The 19438-nt window shown below is 45.9% G+C and overlaps 1 protein-coding gene across 4 annotated transcripts in view; it reads right to left on the bottom strand.

Moving 5' to 3' along the window:
* Window positions 1-5394: 5394 nt before the first annotated feature.
* The window catches only part of LOC115481352 (next to BRCA1 gene 1 protein-like), a 148277-nt gene continuing 134233 nt past the window's right edge, over window positions 5395-19438 (bottom strand). For all 4 annotated transcript variants that reach the window (XM_030220421.1, XM_030220422.1, XM_030220423.1 and 1 more), the window contains one exon: window positions 5395-5611. In XM_030220421.1, the coding sequence (XP_030076281.1) occupies window positions 5432-5611 (180 nt within the window). In that variant the 3' untranslated portion in view covers window positions 5395-5431. The remainder of the gene's footprint in view (window positions 5612-19438) is intronic.

Here is a 19438-nt window from a genome sequence, read left to right as displayed (position 1 = left end):
CTGTTGCTCCCACATTCTCTTTTAAGCTTTCCAGTTAAATGTAAAGTGGTGTATTGAAATCATTTTTGTTTTCAGATCCAGAGCAGCTGTGTTATTTTTTGTTAATAACCAAAAAAAGCCAAGTAAAAAGAAATGGATGTGGTTTCCTTGAATGGTGACTAAGTTGCTGTCAAAGGAATCAAATTTCCCTGTTTTTTTTGCAATAATTTTCATGTTAATTTTTGGACTGCTTGTATTGTTTTGACTTCTTACTTATAAGAGTAAGGGATGTCATTTCTCTATCTTTTGATGGTATTTTCCCCCCAAGTGCCTGAAGGTCTGTCTTCTGAAAAATTTGAAAATTAATAAAATGTAATTATAAGGATATATAAAAACCAACAAAAGAAAATGTCAGCTCCCTGCCTGACCTCCCTCCCCATGATAAGGCAAGCAACTTAGGTCTCCTCCTGTTTGGGGAATCTGAACTGTTCTTTGCTTCTCATGAGCCAGCAGAAGTCACCTTTGCCAAACCTCAACACCACCAGCTGGCTTAATTTCTTCCTCTTTAGTACCGGGCGAACCTACTGCATGAATGGATGTGTAGATCTGCTTTCCCATGCAAAAACAGCACAGGAATATTGGAACAGAGGGGTCACTTCATCCTCCACGACCTCAAATACAACTTAGATTGTACTGTTATATCTTTGGATTTACTTTATGCTTTTTCACAAGCCATCTTGGTGTGGGACATACCTACAGGTCCTTGATTCAAATGCACGCTGAGTTTGGATTTGGAAAAGGCTTGTAATTAAATTCAAAATTCAAGTGCAAAGTTCTTGCAGGCAATGAGGTAAAACCAGAAACAGATAAGCCTGTTCTGGCAAAGGGAAAAATAGTGTCATCTAGATACATTCCCTCCCCCCCACCCCACCCTCACTATCTACCCTTAGTTATGAGCAGTCTCCTCTCCCCCAACTCTTTGCTCTCTTTACTCTGGAGTAACCTCCCCCTCTCCCAGTCCTTTTCCCTTTCTACCCTTGGGTATGAGGATCCTACCTTTTTAAACTCTGCTAAGCTAACCACCTTCACCACTTTCTCCGGCAACGAATTCCAGAGTTTAATTACACATTGGGTGAAGAAAAACTTTCTCCGATTTGTTTTAAATTTACTACACTGTAGTTTCATCGCATGCCCCCTAGTCCTAGTATTTTTGGAAAGCGTGAACAGACGCTTCACATCCACCTGTTCCACTCCACTCATTATTTTATATACCTCTATCATGTCTCCCCTCAGCCGTCTCTTCTCCAAGCTGAATAGCCCTAGCCTCCTTAATCTTTCTTCATAGGGAAGTCGTCCCATCCCCGCTATCATTTTAGTCGCCCTTCGCTGCACCTTTTCCAATTCTACTATATCTTTCTTGAGATGCGGTGACCAGAATTGAACACAATACTCAAGGTGCGGTCGCACCATGGAGCGATACAATGGCATTATAACATCCTCACACCTGTTTTCCATACCTTTCCTAATAATACCCAACATTCTATTCGCTTTCCTAGCCGCGGCAGCACACTGAGCAGAAGGTTTCAGTGCATTATCGACGACGACACCCAGATCCCTTTCTTGGTCCGTAACTCCTAACGTGGAACCTTGCATGACGTAGCTATAATTCGGGTTCTTTTTTTCCCACATGCATCACCTTGCACTTGCTCACATTAGCTTAGCAGAGTTTAAAAAGGGGTTGGACGGTTTCCTAAAGGACAAGTCCATAAACCGCTACTAAATGGACTTGGGAAAAATCCACAATTCCAGGAATAACATGTATAGAATGTTTGTACGTTTGGGAAGCTTGCCAGGTGCCCTTGGCCTGGATTGGCCGCTGTCGTGGACAGGATGCTGGGCTCGATGGACCCTTGGTCTTTCCCAGTATGGCATTACTTATGTACCGCATGCCCCAATTATTTCCGAACTAAAATGATCAAACTGTCCAATCTCTGATTGTCTAAACCAATTCACTCGTGTGATCCTAAAGCAAAGATGCCTCATATCCTTCCAAACTGCCTTTTTATTGATCAGTTCTTTTTATATACATATTCTTCATTTTTATAGTCAAAATCATTCCTCCAAGGGACCATAAAAGACATGCAGGATAATGTAGGATGCATCAACCCTCCTTCAAGGGTACAGAAGCGCTGTAATGTGCTAACAAAAAAATGAATTTTTACATGTCATGCATCATCTTTTTCGTAACACATTTTCCATTTTCAGCATTGCCGACACCTTGACTCTTTCATGCCTATTGCTCTTAGTCAGATGAATGTGAGCTGCCCCTCGGGAAAATCTCAGAAACGTTAAAATACTTGTGGCTGCTCTAAGAGACGGAGGCAAATCCAGTGAAAAGAGGAGAAATAAAGAGGCAGTCTCAGGGCACTTTCACACTTTTATTCTGTGATTTTGATTTGGTTAACCTTTTGCTACCACTGCCAGTTTACAAACAGAAATGCCTCATATCTGTTAGCAAAAGCTAACTTGGGCCAAGATGACGATAATTCCTATGGTTATGCTGTAAACGTCAAAGTGAAACAAGTTGTTAACTTTTATATATTATTTTCATATGATGAAAACATATTTCTTTAAAAGTGCTTTCAGCAATTGAGTTCACCTGCTACATTTATCTTCTATCATAAGAAAAAAGAAAAACAGACTAATTTGAAAACACCATTGACACCGCCAGACTGTTACTAGTCTTAATTCTTAGTTTATGTGCAATTAACAGCTGATTCCCATTTCTATTGGATTAAAAGCCTTCTCTCAGGTCACCTTCTGATCTGAGTATTTGGCTGTGCAAGACCCTCTGTCCACAGACCCAATGCCCAAAGTTGGTGCGACTGGCCCACTTGGGTTTTCAGTCCTGTGGAAACATCCACTCATGCAGGTAAAGGAAACCAAGAAAACTATAAGAACCAAGGATTAACTTCTGATCTGGGCCTGTTTCAGAACAGAGAAGAAACATTTTGCCCTTGGGAAACAATGAGTATTTGTGAATTGAAGTGGGGGTGGAGGGGGGAGAGCAAACACAGTTTTTGTGTTTAATTTTCACCATAAAAGATCAAGTTTAAAATTAAAAATGTGAAAGGACACTTGCATTTCAATCAGGGCATAACAGATGGGTCTAGCCCTAGTTATTAGTATGGTGGTGTCTAGGAACGAAGGGAAGCCGGAATCCCAGAACCAAACCCACGACTAAACCAGTCTGTGCTTGTGGACCTGCTGTCAATCTGGCAACCCCAGATTTTGAACCTGGTATCTAGAGAAATAGACAACGACCAAAACAGCACAAGCCAAGTGTGTGTGTGTGTGTGTGTGGGGGGGGGGGGGGGGGGGGGTGAAATGTGGGAAAACCCAGAACACATATAGAACAGGACATCAACATGCACTGCAAGATCTCCTGGTGGCTGGTTTACCACCGAAGGCCTCACATGCATTTCTACCCTCTGTCTCTTGTCCTAACCCTATTTCATACCCATGCCAATCTTCACATACCACCTCCCGGGTTTCTCCTGTCTTTATTGGTTAATACTCTTTTGTCACATTCTCACATACAACTTGACACTTACCCCCTCCTCTATCGTCTTTCTGTCCAGTATGGTTAACTGTGTCTTCTGTCTAGCTTTCTGATGCCCCAACTGTATCTCTGTAATACTGGGCCATAATTCATTTATTTACCTAATTTAGAGCTCTGTCCATCTACGAATCCTACAACTGAAATAGGTTTAAGACGTACATAATCGACAGGTTCAACTGTAACACAAAGTTGGAGTTTTCTTCCTGGGGAGGTTGGGCATTTCTGCTGCCGTCCTGCATAGTTCTTGACGGTCTGGCCCTACACACCAGTGCACAGTACAGGCGATAAACAGTGGTATCTGTCCTGACACTCAAGCTTTTCAGAAGGCTACTGGAACACAGACTAATGATACCACCAACATCATGATATCAATAAAAATATCTATGACTGCAGTGCCAAGCAGAAGATGGCATAAGTTATTGTACTGTAGCTACAAGCTTCAGGTGGTAGCACTCAGGGGCGGACTGAGGGTGGTCTGGGCCCTCGGACACTGAGGATAGTCTTGGCCCCTCGCCCGGCCAATGCCCAACATCCCCCTGCCACCGCAGTCGACGTCTCCGCTGCCCCAGTCCTACCTGAGGGGTCCTGGTAGTCTGGTGGCCTCTGCAGGGGGGGCATGTTCTTTCCTGCTCGCTACGCTGCTGCTATTCCCCCGCCTGCTGGTGCCATTATGTTTTCAAAATGGCGGCTGAGACTTCCCACAGTAGTCTCGCGGGTCTCAACAATCTTGCAGGGAGTCTTGGCCGCCATTTTTTAAATATGGTGGTGCCGGTCGGGGGTGGGGGAGAATAGAAGCAGCCCAGTGGGCCTAGCAGAAAAGAACATGTTCCCCCCCTAGTGAGGCCACTAGATCACCACCTCTGGGCCCTCGGGCAGTGCCTGGTTGCCCGAATGGTCAGTCCATCCCTGGTAGCACTGACAGGCCTTTGGCTTCATGCAATGGTAAGAAAGAGGTGCACCCCTAGTCCTACCATGGAGAACTGGTGTGAGCTGGTGATTACTGCAGCCATCTGTGGGGACTGGGTGAGCAGCATCCAAGAGAACAGCAGACAGCCAGAGTTCAAATGCTCTCTGTCATAGACTATCTGCTTGTTTCTGAACTGGGTTGCTTAATAATTCTTGATTTATTCAACAGTGATGGGGGAAGGGGACAATCCTGCATCAAATCTTTTAGCCAGAGTTTCCACCTTGGAGGTGACTGGCAAGCATGCATTTGAACCATCAAACTATAAATCACAATGGGGGTGGGGAGACAGTGGTGTCCTATTTGGAAATGGGGTGCTATAATACAAAGGCTCGATTACTGTTGATTAAGTTCTTCTTCTATAAAAAGTCAAAGTTTTGCATGGATAACAAGATTAAACCCAACCCATGAATCTTCTGTTGGAATCTCAGGACTGGGAAGGAGGGCTCTTTATCATCGCACCAAATTTTTAAGAGGACCGTTGAGCAAATCCAGTGGTGAACAAAGACTTCTCCACCCCATCAAAGGTTCCTTGTAGTTTAAACTCCACATTCACAGTACCTAGTCTCCCACAGAAAGATGGGGGGGGGGGGGGGGGGGGGGGGGTTCCAGGCATCCTCAACTTTTCATCTGCTTAGATTTTGTAGGATTGTGTGGGATTCAGAAAACTGCAGTGCTTGCCAAACTCCAGCAGATACACAGTTATGAAACTTCTCATCAAAGAGTGAGGGAGGAGGTGGGGCACAAGGACAGAAAGCAGAGGAGATCATAGTTATGGACCCCCCCCCCCAACCTCCCAAACCTCAGTAACAGAATAAAAAAGTCATTCTGTTATCATGCTCAACTGTTTAATCATGGCTCCCTGGTCAGTATCTGGTGCTGTACCAGTCATTATCGTTAATTTGGATCAGCTCTGTCACCACATCCATGAGGTTGTAGTCATGTTTCTTGAGCAGTTGCAGGTTCAGCTGCCGGTCGCAAAATCCCATTTCGAAGAGGACAGTGAGCATTGTGGCCGCCTGGTCTTCTGAACCCGCAGGCTGGACCTATACAGGACAAGAAGAAAATCTATTTACATTGAATGGAAAATCTATTTACATTGCTGTGATATACAGGTCTCCTTCCCAGGCAGACGAAGTGGACAGAGATTTAATTAAAGACATTCAAATATAAATATTAAAATAGGTGATTTCAATATGCTGGATGTTGATTGGTAAATCTCATAGGTAAGACTGTAATCAGTGGCGTACCAAGGGGGGGGCGGTGGGGGCGGTCCGCCCCGGGTGCACGCCGCTGGGGGGGTGCTGTGGCGCGCACCTGTCGCCCTGTCTCCAAGTTCGCATGTGTTCACTGCTCCCTCTGCCCCGGAACAGGAAGTAACCTGTTCCGGGGCAGAGGGAGCAGTGAACACATGCGAACTCGGAGCAGACAGGGCGACAGGCGTACGCCGCGGCACCCCCCCCAGCGGCGTGCACCCGGGGGGGGTGTCATTTCGCCGGGGGGGGTGGTCGCGCTGCACCCGGAGGGGGGGGGGCGCATCAGCGATCCGCCCCGGGTGTCAGCCAGCGTCGGAACGCCACTGACTGTAATATTTAACATGCAGGAACCATTAACACATCTTGTAACTTTAATAGTTAACCCAGGCAACTGTATTCTTATATGTTATGCAAGAATCCGAACTATAGCTACGTAATTCAAGGTTCCATGTTAGGAGTCACTGATCAAGAAAGGGATCTCGGCGTCGTGTTGATGATACTTTGAAACCCTCTGATCAGTGTGCTGCAGCAGCCAAGAAAGCAAATAGAATGTTAGGTATTATTAGGAAAGGAATGGAAAACAAAAGTGAAAACGTTATAATGCCTTTGTATCGGCCCATGGTGCGACCACACCTCGAATATTGTGTTCAGTTCTGGTCACTGTAGCTGAAAAAAGATATACTGGAATTAGAAAAGGTACAGAGAAGGGTGACGAAAATGATAATTGGGATGGGACGACTTCCCTATGAGGAAAGGCTGAAGCATTCAGGGCTCTTCAGCTTGGAGAAGAGACTGCTGAGGGGAAATATGATAGAGGTCTATAAAATAATGAGTGGAGTGGAATGGGTAGATGTGAATCGTTTGTTTACTGTTTCCAAAAATACTAGGACTAGGGGGCATGCGATGAAGCTACAAGGTAGTAAATTTAATATGAATTGGAGAAAATATTTCTTCATGCAACATGTAATTAAACTCTGGAATTCGTTGCCAGAGAATATGGTAAAGTTGGTTAGCTTAGTGGGGTTTAAAAAAGGTCTGGACGGCTTCCTAAAGGAAAAGTCCATAGACCATTATTAAATTGACATGGGGAAAATCCATTGCTTATTTCTGGTATAAGCAGCATAAAATGTATTGAACTTTTTTGGGATCTTGCCAAGTATTTGTGACCTGGATTAGCCACTGTTGGAAACAGGATGCTGGGCTTGATGGACCTTTGGTTTGTCCCACTGTGGCAATACTTATACTGCTAATTCACTCATATCATGTCCTGACATCAATTTTGATTGGGTCATCCCTGTTGAAGGGTTGTCTAGAAGTAGAGACATCTTGGATACGCCAGGGGCGTATCTGAACTTCAACGGTGTGGGGGCCAGAGCCGAGGAAAGGGGGCACATTTTAGCCCCCCCCCCCCCGCTGAAGACGAAGACGACGCCACCACCACCACCCCCACCCGCCTGACTAATTTAACCCCCCCCCTCTCGCGGAAGACAGCTCCAACTACTTTGAACCCCCCCCCTCCTCCTGCCGTCACTCTGCCGTCGCGCCTCACCTCCCTTTGCTGGTGGGGGTTGGCCCGCCAGCCGAAGTCTCCGTCCTTCCTTCCTTCCTTTGGTCACTCCGCCGTCGCGCCTCACTTCCCTTTGCTGGCGGGGGACCCCAACCCCCGCCAGCCGAAGTCTCCTTCCTTCCTTCCTTCATTTGGGTTTGGTGGTTTCTGACGTCCTGCACGCTGCAAGTTGTACGTGCGTGCGTGCAGGACGTCAGAAACCACCAACCCCAAATGAAGGAAGGAAGGAAGGACGGAGACTTTGGCTGGCGGGGGTTGGGGTCCCCCGCCAGCAAAGGAAGGTGAAGTGCGACAGTGGAGTGACGGCAGGAGGAGGGGGGGTTGAGAGTGTTGTCGGTAGGGGGGTCCAGGGGCAAATCTGCGGGGGCCAGGCCCTTGTGGCCCCATAGCAGATACGCCCCTGGTTCTAGCAGCTAGTAATGAAACCCACATGTGATGGGACCATACTGGACTTACAAATAGGGAGAGTGTTTCTGATGTTACAGTGGGCGATCATCTGCCATCCAGTGATCACCAGATGGTGTGGTTCAATATTAAGAAACATTAGGAATTTGTAGACTTAAAAAACCCTCTAACTTTGTAGAGATGGGGGAATGCCTAAAGGAGGTGTTAGCTGGATGGAAACAGCTGGGGGACGTAGAAAAGCAGTAGGTAAAACTGAAAGGAGCTATTTTAAGAGCAACCAACCTTTCTGTTAACTAAAAGTAAGAGGAAAATAAGGCCACTTTGCTTCTCAAAACTAGTACATGAAAGTAGCCCACTTGTATTGGGTCATAGGCAAAAATGGGAAAAGAACTGGGAATAACGCATACACCAGAAGAGTGGGACTCTATGGAGGAATTTCAAGCAATGGTAGGTATCGCTTCTAATGTTATAGAGAATAAGGTTAAGCTTCTTTATCATTGGTACCTGACTCCGGATCGTCTTCAATGCTGGTACCCTCACAGTGTTGGAGAAATTGTGGATTGAGAGGTACCTTGGGACATAATCACGAAATGATTATGTCATAACCACACTCTGTAAGCCACATTGAGCATGCAAATAGGTGGGAAAATGTGGGGTACAAATGCAATAAATAAATAAATAAATATTTGGTAGACCTGTTTGAAAGCTAAAACATTTGCTTTCAAATCCAATGGATTGTAGGACTGAAGATTCCATCCTTTTATTTTTTGTTACATTTGTACCCTGTGCTTTCCCACTCATGGCAGGCTCAATGCGGCTTACATATTGTATACAGCTACTTATTTGTACCTGGGACAATGGAGGGTTAAATGACTTGCCCAGAGTCACAAGGAGCTGCCTGTGCCTGAAGTGGGAATCGAACTCAGTTACTCAGGACCAAAGTCCACCACCCTAACCACTAGGCCACTCCTCCACTCCTTCTTCTGAACAGGGACATACCTGGACTTCATAAGCACCAAGTTCAGCCGCTTCATCGTTTGCTTCACGCAGCTAAACTTACTTTGGCCTCAGCATGAAAAGATCCATGTGTCCCATCTTGCTTAAATGGAGACTTAGAGTTTGCTATGTGTACAGAATAGAGACATGTGCGCTGAAAAATGGCCTGTGGTAGTATATGCTTTGGGCACACGCAGAATTATTTTTGAGCGTACCTATAAAAAATTATCTCTTTTTTTGGCTGAAAATGGATGTGCAGCAAAATGAAAATTGTCATGCGTCCACTTTGGGTCTGAGACTGGGGGATCGGGCGTCCAAATGGCAGATGAAGTTCAACGTTGACAAGTGCAAAGTGATGCACGTGGGAAGGAGGAACCCGAATTACGGCTATGCAATGCAAGGTTCCGCTTTAGGAGTTACGGACCAAGAAAGGGATCTGGGAGTCATCGTGGATAGGACGTTGAAATCTTCCGCTCAATGTGCTGTGGCGGCTAAGAAGGCGAACAGAATGTTGAGTATTATTAGAAAAGGGATGGAAATCAAGCATGAGGATGTTATAATGCCGTTATATCGCTCCATGGTGCGACCGCACCTGGAGTATTGTGTTCAGTTCTGGTCGCCTCATCTCAAAAAAAATATAAAGGAATTGGAGAAGGTGCAGAGAAGGGCGACGAAAATGATAAAAGGGATGGGACGACTACCTTATGAGGAGAGGTTAAAAAGGCTAGGACTCTTTAGCCTGGAGAAAAGGCGGCTGAGGGGTGATATGATAGAGGTCTACAAAATAATAAGTGGGGTAGAGCGGACAGATGTGAACACAAGATGGAACAGGGGACACAAGATGAAATTAGAATGTGGTAGGTTTAAAACAAATCGGAGAAAGTTTTTCTTTACGCGTGATTAGACTGGAACTCATTGCCGGAGAAGGTAGTGACGGCAGCTGGCCTTGCTGAGTTTAAAGGGGGTCTGGACAGATTCCTGAAGGAAAAGTCCATTGATCGTTATTAAATTTTGGGTTTTTGCCAGGTTCTTGGGGCCTGGATTGGCCGCTGTTGGAGACAGAATGCTGGACTTGATGGGCCTTTGGTCTTTTCCCAGCGTGGCAGTGCTTATGTACTTACGTACTACAAGCCAAATGACCTAGCGGTAAGGTCTCATGCGGTAACTGGGCGGTAATGGTCTACGCACGTCAAATTGCACTTAACTCGCGTACCTACTGCGTGTCAGAAAATAAAAAATGTTTTTCGGACGCACGCCAAACTTGAAATGACCACAAGGGCCATATGGTAACCAGGGAGCACATTGGGCAAGCGTAGGTGCCTACATGGCTTAGTAAAAGGGCCCCTAAGGAGAAAAAAGAAACAAACTTGGAAGTTTTATTAGCAGTTAAGTTCTCTTAATGCCCTTAGAGTGTTTTGAGGTGTAATTGTAATACTGCAAGTAAAAGTTGATCGCTCTGTTATGTTATCTGTTTTTTTGAATGTTTCAATAAAGACTTATTATTAAAAAAAAAAAAAAGATGTTAACCTTCATAAACTACAAGGGATCACAAAAAGTGGTAGACAGGCAACAATATCTGGAAAAGCTAAGAAAAGCTGGTAAAGTAGTCTGGGGAGGGGAGGGGGAGGGAGGACAAGCCATTTTTAGAGAGGAAGTACAAAAGTAGCATTTTGTGAGGCCCACGGGTGAAAGGGAGAAATAAGTAGAAGTCGATAAGGATGACGGAATTGCTTAACAAATATTTCTCTTCTGTGTTTGCAGATAAGGGCCAAGAGCACTGCAAAAGACAAACACAAATAGGAATGGAAATATGGTAGATCTTGAGCAATTTTTAGAAGACTGTGTTTAGCTAAAGTAAAGGGATAGAAAGCGATGGGACCAGATGTATCTTAGGTAAATTCTGGCATCTACGCTGTCTGACATTTTCAATGTTTCTTTAGAGTTCAGAGTGGTCTCAGAGGACTGGAGAATGGTAAATGTGGACCTCTCCATACCAGGGGCGTAGCTGCTATGGGGCCACGGGGGCCTGGGTCCCCGTACATTTGGCCCTGGACCCCCCTGCTGGCGACCCTCTCAATCCCCCCCCTTCCCGCTGCCAACCCGCTGCCTGCTACCTTTGCTGGCAGGGGACCCCAATCCCCGCCAGCCGGTCTTCTTCCTTCGTTTGGTTTCTGACTCTGACATCCTGCACGTACAACGCAAGGCTTCGTTCTGTTTCTATGAGTCTGACGTCGTGCAGGACATCAGACTCAGTCAGAAACCAAATGAAGGAAGAAGACTTCGGCTGGCGGGGGTTGGGGTCCCTCGCCAGCAAAGGTAGGTGACGGCGATGGCGGGCGGGGGGTTGAGAGGGTCATTGGCGGGGGGGGGGTCAAAATTGTTAGAGGTGTTAGCAATGATGGGCGGGCGGGCGGGTCGGGGGGTCGGTGTCGGCAATGGCTGGCTGACTGGCTGGCGGGGGCTAAAATGTGCCCCCTCACCTCGGCTCTGGACCCCCCTACCGTTGAAGTCTGGCTACGCCCCTGCTCCATACAAATGGAAGTAAGGAGGAGGTGAGCCCTTTTCTGCTCAGTGTTTGGTGGCAGCTAAAAAAGCAAACACGATGCTAGGAATTACTAGGAAAGGGATGGTGAGTAAGACTGAAAATACTATAATGCCTCTGTATCACTCCATGGTGTGACCTCACCTAGAGTATTGAAATCAGTTCTGGTTGCTATATCTCAAAACAGATACAGCGGAATTAGAAAAGGTTCAAAGAAGAGCGACCAAAATGATAAAGGGGATGGAACTCCTCTCGTATGAGGAAAGGCTAAAGAGGTTAGGGCTCTTCAGCTTTGAAAAGAGAAAGATTAGGGGAGATATGATTGAGGTCTACAAAATCCTGAGTGGTGTAGAACAAGTAGAAGTGAATCCGTTTTTACTCATTCAAAAAGTACAAAGACTAGGGGACAGTCAATGAAGTTACATGGAAATACTTTAAAAACAAATAGGAAGAAATATTTTTTCACTCAATGCATAGCTAAGCTCTGGAACTCTTTGCCAGGAGGATGTAGTAATAGTGGTTAGCGTATCTGGGTTTTAAAAAGGTTTGGACATGTTCCTGGAGGAAAAGTCTGTAGTCTGCTATTGAGACAGACATGGGGAAGCAACTGCTTGCCCCGGGATTGGTAGCATGGAATGTTGCCATGATTTGGGTTTCTGCCAGGTACTGGGCTAGATGGACCACTGGTCTGACCCAGAATGGCTATTCTTATGTTCTTAGGTTGTGAATTATAGGCTGGTTAGTCTGACCTTTTTGGTGAGTAATTAATGGAAACACTTCTACAACAGAGGATAGCGAAGTTTCAGGAATCCATTGGAGGCAACCCAAAGCAGCACAGTGTTTCACTAGAGAAAGGTCTTATCACGCAAATTAGATCAGACAAATTAGATCAAGGGAGAAAGTTACATATGGGGGCTCATTTTCAAAACAAAAAAACGCCCAAAAAGTGGCACAAAGCGGCATTTGGACTTTTTATTTGCCAAAACCTCAAATTCGCTATTTTAAAAATACATTTTAAAGACATTTTTGTCTGCAGTGCATCTAAATCACAAGGGGGATGTGTCCAGGACGTATTGGGGGCGGAAATTGGGCATTCCCAAAACTTGGATGTTTTTCTGCCATGATGGAACAAAACAAAACATCCAGGGTTACAATTTAGACATTTTGGTCTAGACCTGTTTTTATTGTGACTAAGTCAGAAAAAGATGCCCTAAATGACCAGATGACCACTGGATGGATTAAGGCATTACCCCCCCCCCTTGCTCCCTCAGTGGTCACTGACCCCCTCCCACCCCCAAAAGATGTGAGAGAAACAGTACATACCAGCAGAGCCGTAGTGAGGGGAGCTGACACCCGGGGCGGGTCGCCGCTGCGCACCCCCCCCCCCCGGTTGCAGCAATGGCACCCTCCTCCCGCTGGAGCACACCCCGCCCCCCCCCCCGGAGCTCATACCTGCGACGAGGGATGGGCGGGAGGGCCGATCCGCCCCGACTGCACGTTGCTGGGGTGTGTCGGCTCCGCGCTGATTCACTGCTCTCTCTGTCCCGGAACAGGAAGTAACCTGTTCCGGGGCAGAGAGGGCAGTGCACCAGCACGGAGCTGACACCCCCCAGCAGCGTGCACCCGGGGCGGACCGCCCCCCCCCTTCCTACGCCACTGCATACCAGCCTCTATGACTGCATCAGATGTTGTGGCCAGTCCTATTAGAGCAGCAAGCGGGTCCCTGGAGTAGCCTAGTGGTCGGTGCAGCTTCCACTTCTTCATAATTAAACACTGGTAAACTTAGAGAGGAATTTTTGATATGACATCTAAATCCAATTTTGGACATTTTTCAGAAAACGTCCAAAGATCCAGTAGCAAACACGGCCATTTTCAATCCAGAAAAATGTCCAACTTTTTGTTTCGAAAATGGCCATTTGCTAGACGTTTTTGTGCTTGGTGTGCCTATCTTTTAGGACCATTTTAGGAAAAAAAAAGTCCAAAGGAAAAATGCACAAAAATAAGCCACTGGGATATATTGGGGGGGGGGGGGGGGGGGGCAGCATTCTTAGTAGACTGGCTACACAGACATCTCAACAAAGCAGTGGGACACCCTAGGAGGCACTACAGTGGACTTCACATGAAAGGTCTCAGGTACACATCAAACCATTACCCCCTTATAGTAGTGGAGGAGTAGCCCAGTGGTTAGTGCAGCGGACTCTGATCCTGGGGAACTGGGTTCGATTCCCACTGCAGCTCCTTGTGACTCTGGGCAAGTCACTTAACCCTCCATTGCCCCTGGTACAAGTAAGTACCTCTATCAAGACCCATTTCCCTTTCCCTATTGGAGATAATACATGGAATGCTGCTACTATTGAGATTCTACGTGGAATGCTGCTATTCCACTAGCAACATTCCATGTAGAAGCCTGCCCTTGCAGATCAGCAACGCGGCCGCGCAGGCTTCTGTTTCTGTGAGTCTGATGTCCTGCACGTACGACTCACAGAAACAGAAGCCTGCCCTTGCAGATCAGCAACGCGGCCACGCAGGCTTCTGTTTCTGTGAGTCTGACTTCCTACACGTACGTGCAAGGCATCAGACTCACAGAAACAGAAGCCTTTCCTTGCAGATCAGCAACGCGGCCGCGCAGGCTTCTCTTTCTGTGAGTCTGACGTCCTGCATGTACGACTCACAGAAACAGAAGCCTGCGCGGCCGCATTGGTGATCTGCAAGGGCAGGCTTCTACGTGGAATGTTGCTAGTGGAGGAGTAGTCTAGTGGTTAGTGCAGCGGACTCTGATTCTGGGGAACTGGGTTCGATTCCCACTGCAGCTCCTTGTGACTCTGGGCAAGTCACTTAACCCTCCATTGTCCCAGGTACAAATAAGTACCTGCATATACTATGTAAACCGCTTTGAATGAAGTTGGAAAAACCACAGAAAGGCGGTATATAAGTCCTATTCCCTTTTATTGTTTGGAGAGCCCTCCAAAACCCACCAAAAACCTACTGTACACCACAACAATAGCCCTCATGCCTGCAGGTTTCACCTATATGCAGGTACAGTAAGTTTTTGGAGGGTTCACACATTCCACCTCGTGTAACAGTTAGAGTGGATTACTGGCCTGGGTCTTCTTCTCCACAGTGCACTGCACCGACCACTAGGGTATTCAAGGGTCCTGCTTGCTGCTCTAATATGACTGGCCATAACATCTGAAGCTGTCAAACAGCCTGGTATATACTGTCACTGTCACATCTTAGGGGGCTGGAAGGGGGTCAGTGACCACTGGGGGAGTAAGGGGGTTATACCTCAATCTCTCCAGTAGTCATTTCATTATTTTGGGCACCTTTTGGTCATTCAGTCGTGACTGAAACAGGCCTAGCCAAAAACGTCTTAATTTTGGCCTAGACATTTTCAATTTGTTCCATTATTGCAGAAAAATGTCTATATTTTGGTGCCGTCCATGCCTGCCCAAAACACCCTCCCCCCCTGAAATTTAGACAAACTGTGGAGCAAAAGCTCTACAATCATATAGTAACATAGTAGATGACGGCAGAAAAAGACCTGCACGGTCCATCTAGTCTGCCCACGATAAACTCATATGTGTATACCTTATCCTGATTTGTACCTGTCTTTTCCAGGGCACAGCCGTATAAATCTGTGCAGCAGTATTTCCCATCTCCCAACCACCAGTCCCTCCTCCCATCACCGGCTCCGGCACAGACCCCGTATAAAAAGTCTGCCCTCCCCCATCCTAGCCTCTCAACCACCAACCCCTCTTCCCCCTGCCTCCCAATTTCAGTTAAGCTTCTGTGGATCCATTCCTTCTGCACAGGATTCCTTTATGCCTGTCCCACGCATGCTTGAATTCCGTTACCGTTTTCATCTCCACCACCTCCCGCGGGAGGGCATTCCAAGCGTTCACCACCCTCTCCGTGAAGAAATACTTCCTGACATCTTTCCTGAGTCTGCCCCCCTTCAATCTCATTTCATGTCCTCTCGTTCTACCGCCTTCCCATCTCCGGAAAAGATTCGTTTGCGGATTAATACCTTTCAAATATTTGAACGTCTGTATCATATCACCCCTGTTCCTCCTTTCCTCCAGAGTATACATGTTCAGGTCAGCAAGCCTCTCTTCATACGTCTTGGAACGCAACTCCCATACCATCCTCGTAGCTTTTCTTTGCACCGCTTCCATTTTTTTAACATCCTTCGCAAGGTACGGCCTCCAAAACTGAACACAATACTCCAGGTGGGGCCTCACCAACGTCTTATACAGGGGCATTAAAACCTCCTTTTTTCTTTTTTCTGCTGGTCACACCTCTCTCTATACAGCCTAGCAACCTTCTCGCTACGGCCACCGCCTTGTCGCACTGTTTCATCGCCTTCAGGTCCTCAGATACTATCACCCCAAGATCCCTCTCCCCGTCCGTGTCTATCAGGCTCTCCCCACCTAACACATACGCCTCCCTTGGATTTCTACTCCCTAAGTGCATCACTTTGCATTTCTTCGCATTGAATTTTAATTGCCAAACGTTAGACCATTTTTCCAGCTTCTTCAGATCTTTTTTCATGTTTTCCACTCCCTCCGGGGTGTCCACTCTGTTGCAAATCTTGGTGTCATCCGCAAAAAGGCAAACTTTACCTTGTAACTCTTCGGCAATGTCACTCACAAATATATTGAACAGAATGGGCCCCAGCACCGATCCCTGAGGCACTCCACTACTCACCTTTCCCTCCTCCGAGCGAACTCCATTTACCACCACCCTCTGGCGTCTGCCTGTCAACCAGTTCCTAATCCAGTTTACCACTTCGGGTCCTATCTTCAGCCCTTCTAGTTTATTCAAGAGCCTCCTGTGGGGAACCGTGTCAAAAGCCTTGCTGAAATCTAAGTAGATGACGTCCATAGCCCGTCCTTGATTTAATTCTCCCGTCACCCAGTCAAAGAATTCAATGAGATTCGTTTGGCACGACTTCCCTTTGGTGAAACCATGTTGTCTGGGATCTTGCAACTTATTGGCTTCCAGGAAATTCACTATCCTTTCCTTCAGCATGGCTTCCATTACTTTTCCAATAACCGAAGTGAGGCTTACCGGCCTGTAGTTTCCAGCTTCTTCCCTATCCCCACTTTTGTGAAGAGGGACCACCTCCGCCGTTCTCCAATCCCTCGGAACCTCTCCCGTCTCCAAGGATTTATTAAACAAATCTTTAAGAGGACCCGCCAGAACCTCTCTGAGTTCCCTCAGTATTCTGGGGTGGATCCTGTCCGGCCCCATGGCTTTGTCCACATTTAGCTTTCCAAGTTGTTCATATACACTCTCTTCCGTGAACGGTGCTCTATCCAGTTCATTTTCAGGTGTACTTTTGCCAGTCCCTCTCGGTCCTTCCCCAGGATTTTCTTCAGTAAAAACAGAACAAAAGTATCTATTTAGCAAATTGGCTTTTTCTTCATCATTTTCTACATAGCGTTTTGCTGTATCTTTTATTCTTACAATCCCCTTTTTAGTCTTTCTCCTTTCACTAATATACCTGAAGAAGTTTTTGTCTCCCCTCCGTACATTTCTAGCCATTTGTTCTTCCGCTTGCGCCTTCGCCAGACGTACCTCTCTCTTGGCTTCTTTCAGTTTCATCCGGTATTCCTCCCCGTGTTCCTCTACTTGAGATTTTTTGTATTTCTGGAACGCTAACTCTTTAGCCTTTATTTTCTCAGCCACTTGCTTTGAAAACCATATTGGTTTCCTTTTTCTCTTGCTTTTATTTACCCTCCTTACATAAAGGTCTGTGGCCCTGTTTATTACTTCTTTTAGCCTGGACCACTGTCCTTCCACTTCTCGTATGTCCTCCCAGCCCCTCAGCTCCTTCCTTAGGTATTCTTCCATTTTGTTAAAGTCAGCTCGCTTGAAATCCAGGACTTTGAGTTTAGAGTGGCTGCCATCCACATGAGCCGTTATATCAAAACAAACCGTTTGATGGTCACTGTTTCCCAGGTGTGCAGCCACTCGGACATTTGACACACTATCCCCATTCGTGAGCACCAGATCCAACGTGGCTCCCTCCCTCGTGGGTTCGTTCACCATTTGTCTGAGCTGAGCACTTTGGAAAGCATCCACAATCTCTCTACTTCTTTCTGATTTTGCAGACGGAACCTTCCAATCTACATCCGGCAGATTAAAATCTCCCAACAACAGCACCTCTCTTTTCTTCCCCAACTTTTGAATATCAGCGATCAGATCTTTATCTAGTTCTTCCAAATGTGTCGGGGGTCTATAGACAACACCCACGTGGACCAAGGTTCTATCCTCTCTTTCTAAGGTGATCCATATCGCTTCTTCCTTTCCCCACTTCCCTGTCATTTCAGTTGCTGCGATATCATCTCTCACATACAGAGCTACTCCTCCACCTTTACGTCCCTCCCTATCCTTCCTAAAAAGGTTATAGCCTGGTATGTTTACATCCCATTCATGGGAACCATGGAGCCATGTCTCTGTGACTGCAACTATGTCCAAGTCAGTCTCCAACATCAGGGCTTGAAGGTCATGAATTTTATTGCTTAGACTGTGAGCATTTGTGGTCATTGCTTTCCAACTACATTTCCTAGTATGTGTTTTGGGTTTAGTGAATTGTGAGTGTCTTTTCTCTTTGGGTACCTTCTCTTCTTTTGTTGCCTCTTCCTTGCTTTTTCTGCTTCAATTTTAGTTTCAGGAACATCACAGTGCTGTAGTGGAGCAAAAGAATTTTGTAGTGGCAACACTTGTGCGGGTGGATGCTTCTGTGTCACATGACTAATTCTGCCTGAGCCTACTGTGAGCCATCTGTTCCTTTGTGGTTTTATTCTCTGAGGCAGTGGTGAGAAGTTATGATTCTGCAAAGTCCTATAAGTTGGTTTAATTGTATCTAATTCTTGCATTACTTTATAGAGCTCTTGTTTTAAAGTAGATATCTGAAGACAGATAGGACAAGCTTTAAGTTTCCAGATGATTTGCCTTGAAACTAAAGCAGCACAATTATTGCAGAGAATAAAAGTCATCCTGATTGGTTGAAATGGGTATGAACAGGTGTACTATGTTGGAGTAATAGCCTGCAAGACTGCCTGTGTATGACTGAGGAGTAAAGTTAACGAGGATTTGGTTTGTCTATAAAGGTGTAGAAAACCCTGGGGTGGGTGGGTGGGATTATAAGTCCCAATGGGTCAGCTTAAGTGCTGCTATCAAGGGAATTCTGTAGCTTAATGGACCCAAATGGTAGTGTCTGATCAAGGACCTTACAGTTTATTAAACTTTTAAAACTACCCTAGATATTAATAACTTTCTTTTGAATAAATCTAGATATTGCCAATAATTCTAGCAGTTTCAGCTATGTAAAAATGCCCCTCCCCTTTATCAGAGCTTGGCAGGAACAGAAAGAAAGCAAGAAAGACAGAAAGAGGTTTCCCAGTGCTAATTAAATTGATTAAGCAACAAGCCTTAAAAATTTAGGACAAAATATCAGGTAGTTTCTCACCTAAGCCAGCCAATTTGAGAAGTATGGGATTTAGGGGTCAGAATAAACCTGTCCTTTTGCAGGAGCTTGGTTCTTCAGTCCCAGTACCTGGAAGTTAGAAGTAAAATTGGTATGTCCTTTAGTTTGAGTCCAACCCTGCTTGCCCCCAGCTGTGGGGTGCTTAAGTCCCAATGGGTCAGCTTAAGTGCTGCTATCAAGGGAATTCTGTAGCTTAATGGACCCAAATGGTAGTGTCTGATCAAGGACCTTACAGTTTATTAAACTTTTAAAACTACCCTAGATATTAATAACTTTCTTTTTGAATAAATCTAGATATTGCCAATAATTCTAGCAGTTTCAGCTATGTAAAAATGCCCCTCCCCTTTATCAGAGCTTGGCAGGAACAGAAAGAAAGCAAGAAAGACAGAAAGAGGTTTCCCAGTGCTAATTAAATTGATTAAGCAACAAGCCTTAAAAATTTAGGACAAAATATCAGGTAGTTTCTCACCTAAGCCAGCCAATTTGAGAAGTATGGGATTTAGGGGTCAGAATAAACCTGTCCTTTTTGCAGGAGCTTGGTTCTTCAGTCCCAGTACCTAAGCCAGCCAATTTGAGAAGTATGGGATTTAGGGGTCAGAATAAACCTGTCCT

This window comes from Microcaecilia unicolor, chromosome 12 (assembly GCF_901765095.1).
Source record: "Microcaecilia unicolor chromosome 12, aMicUni1.1, whole genome shotgun sequence".
Lineage (NCBI taxonomy): Eukaryota > Metazoa > Chordata > Amphibia > Gymnophiona > Siphonopidae > Microcaecilia > Microcaecilia unicolor.
This window is presented reverse-complemented; position numbering and strand designations above follow the sequence as displayed.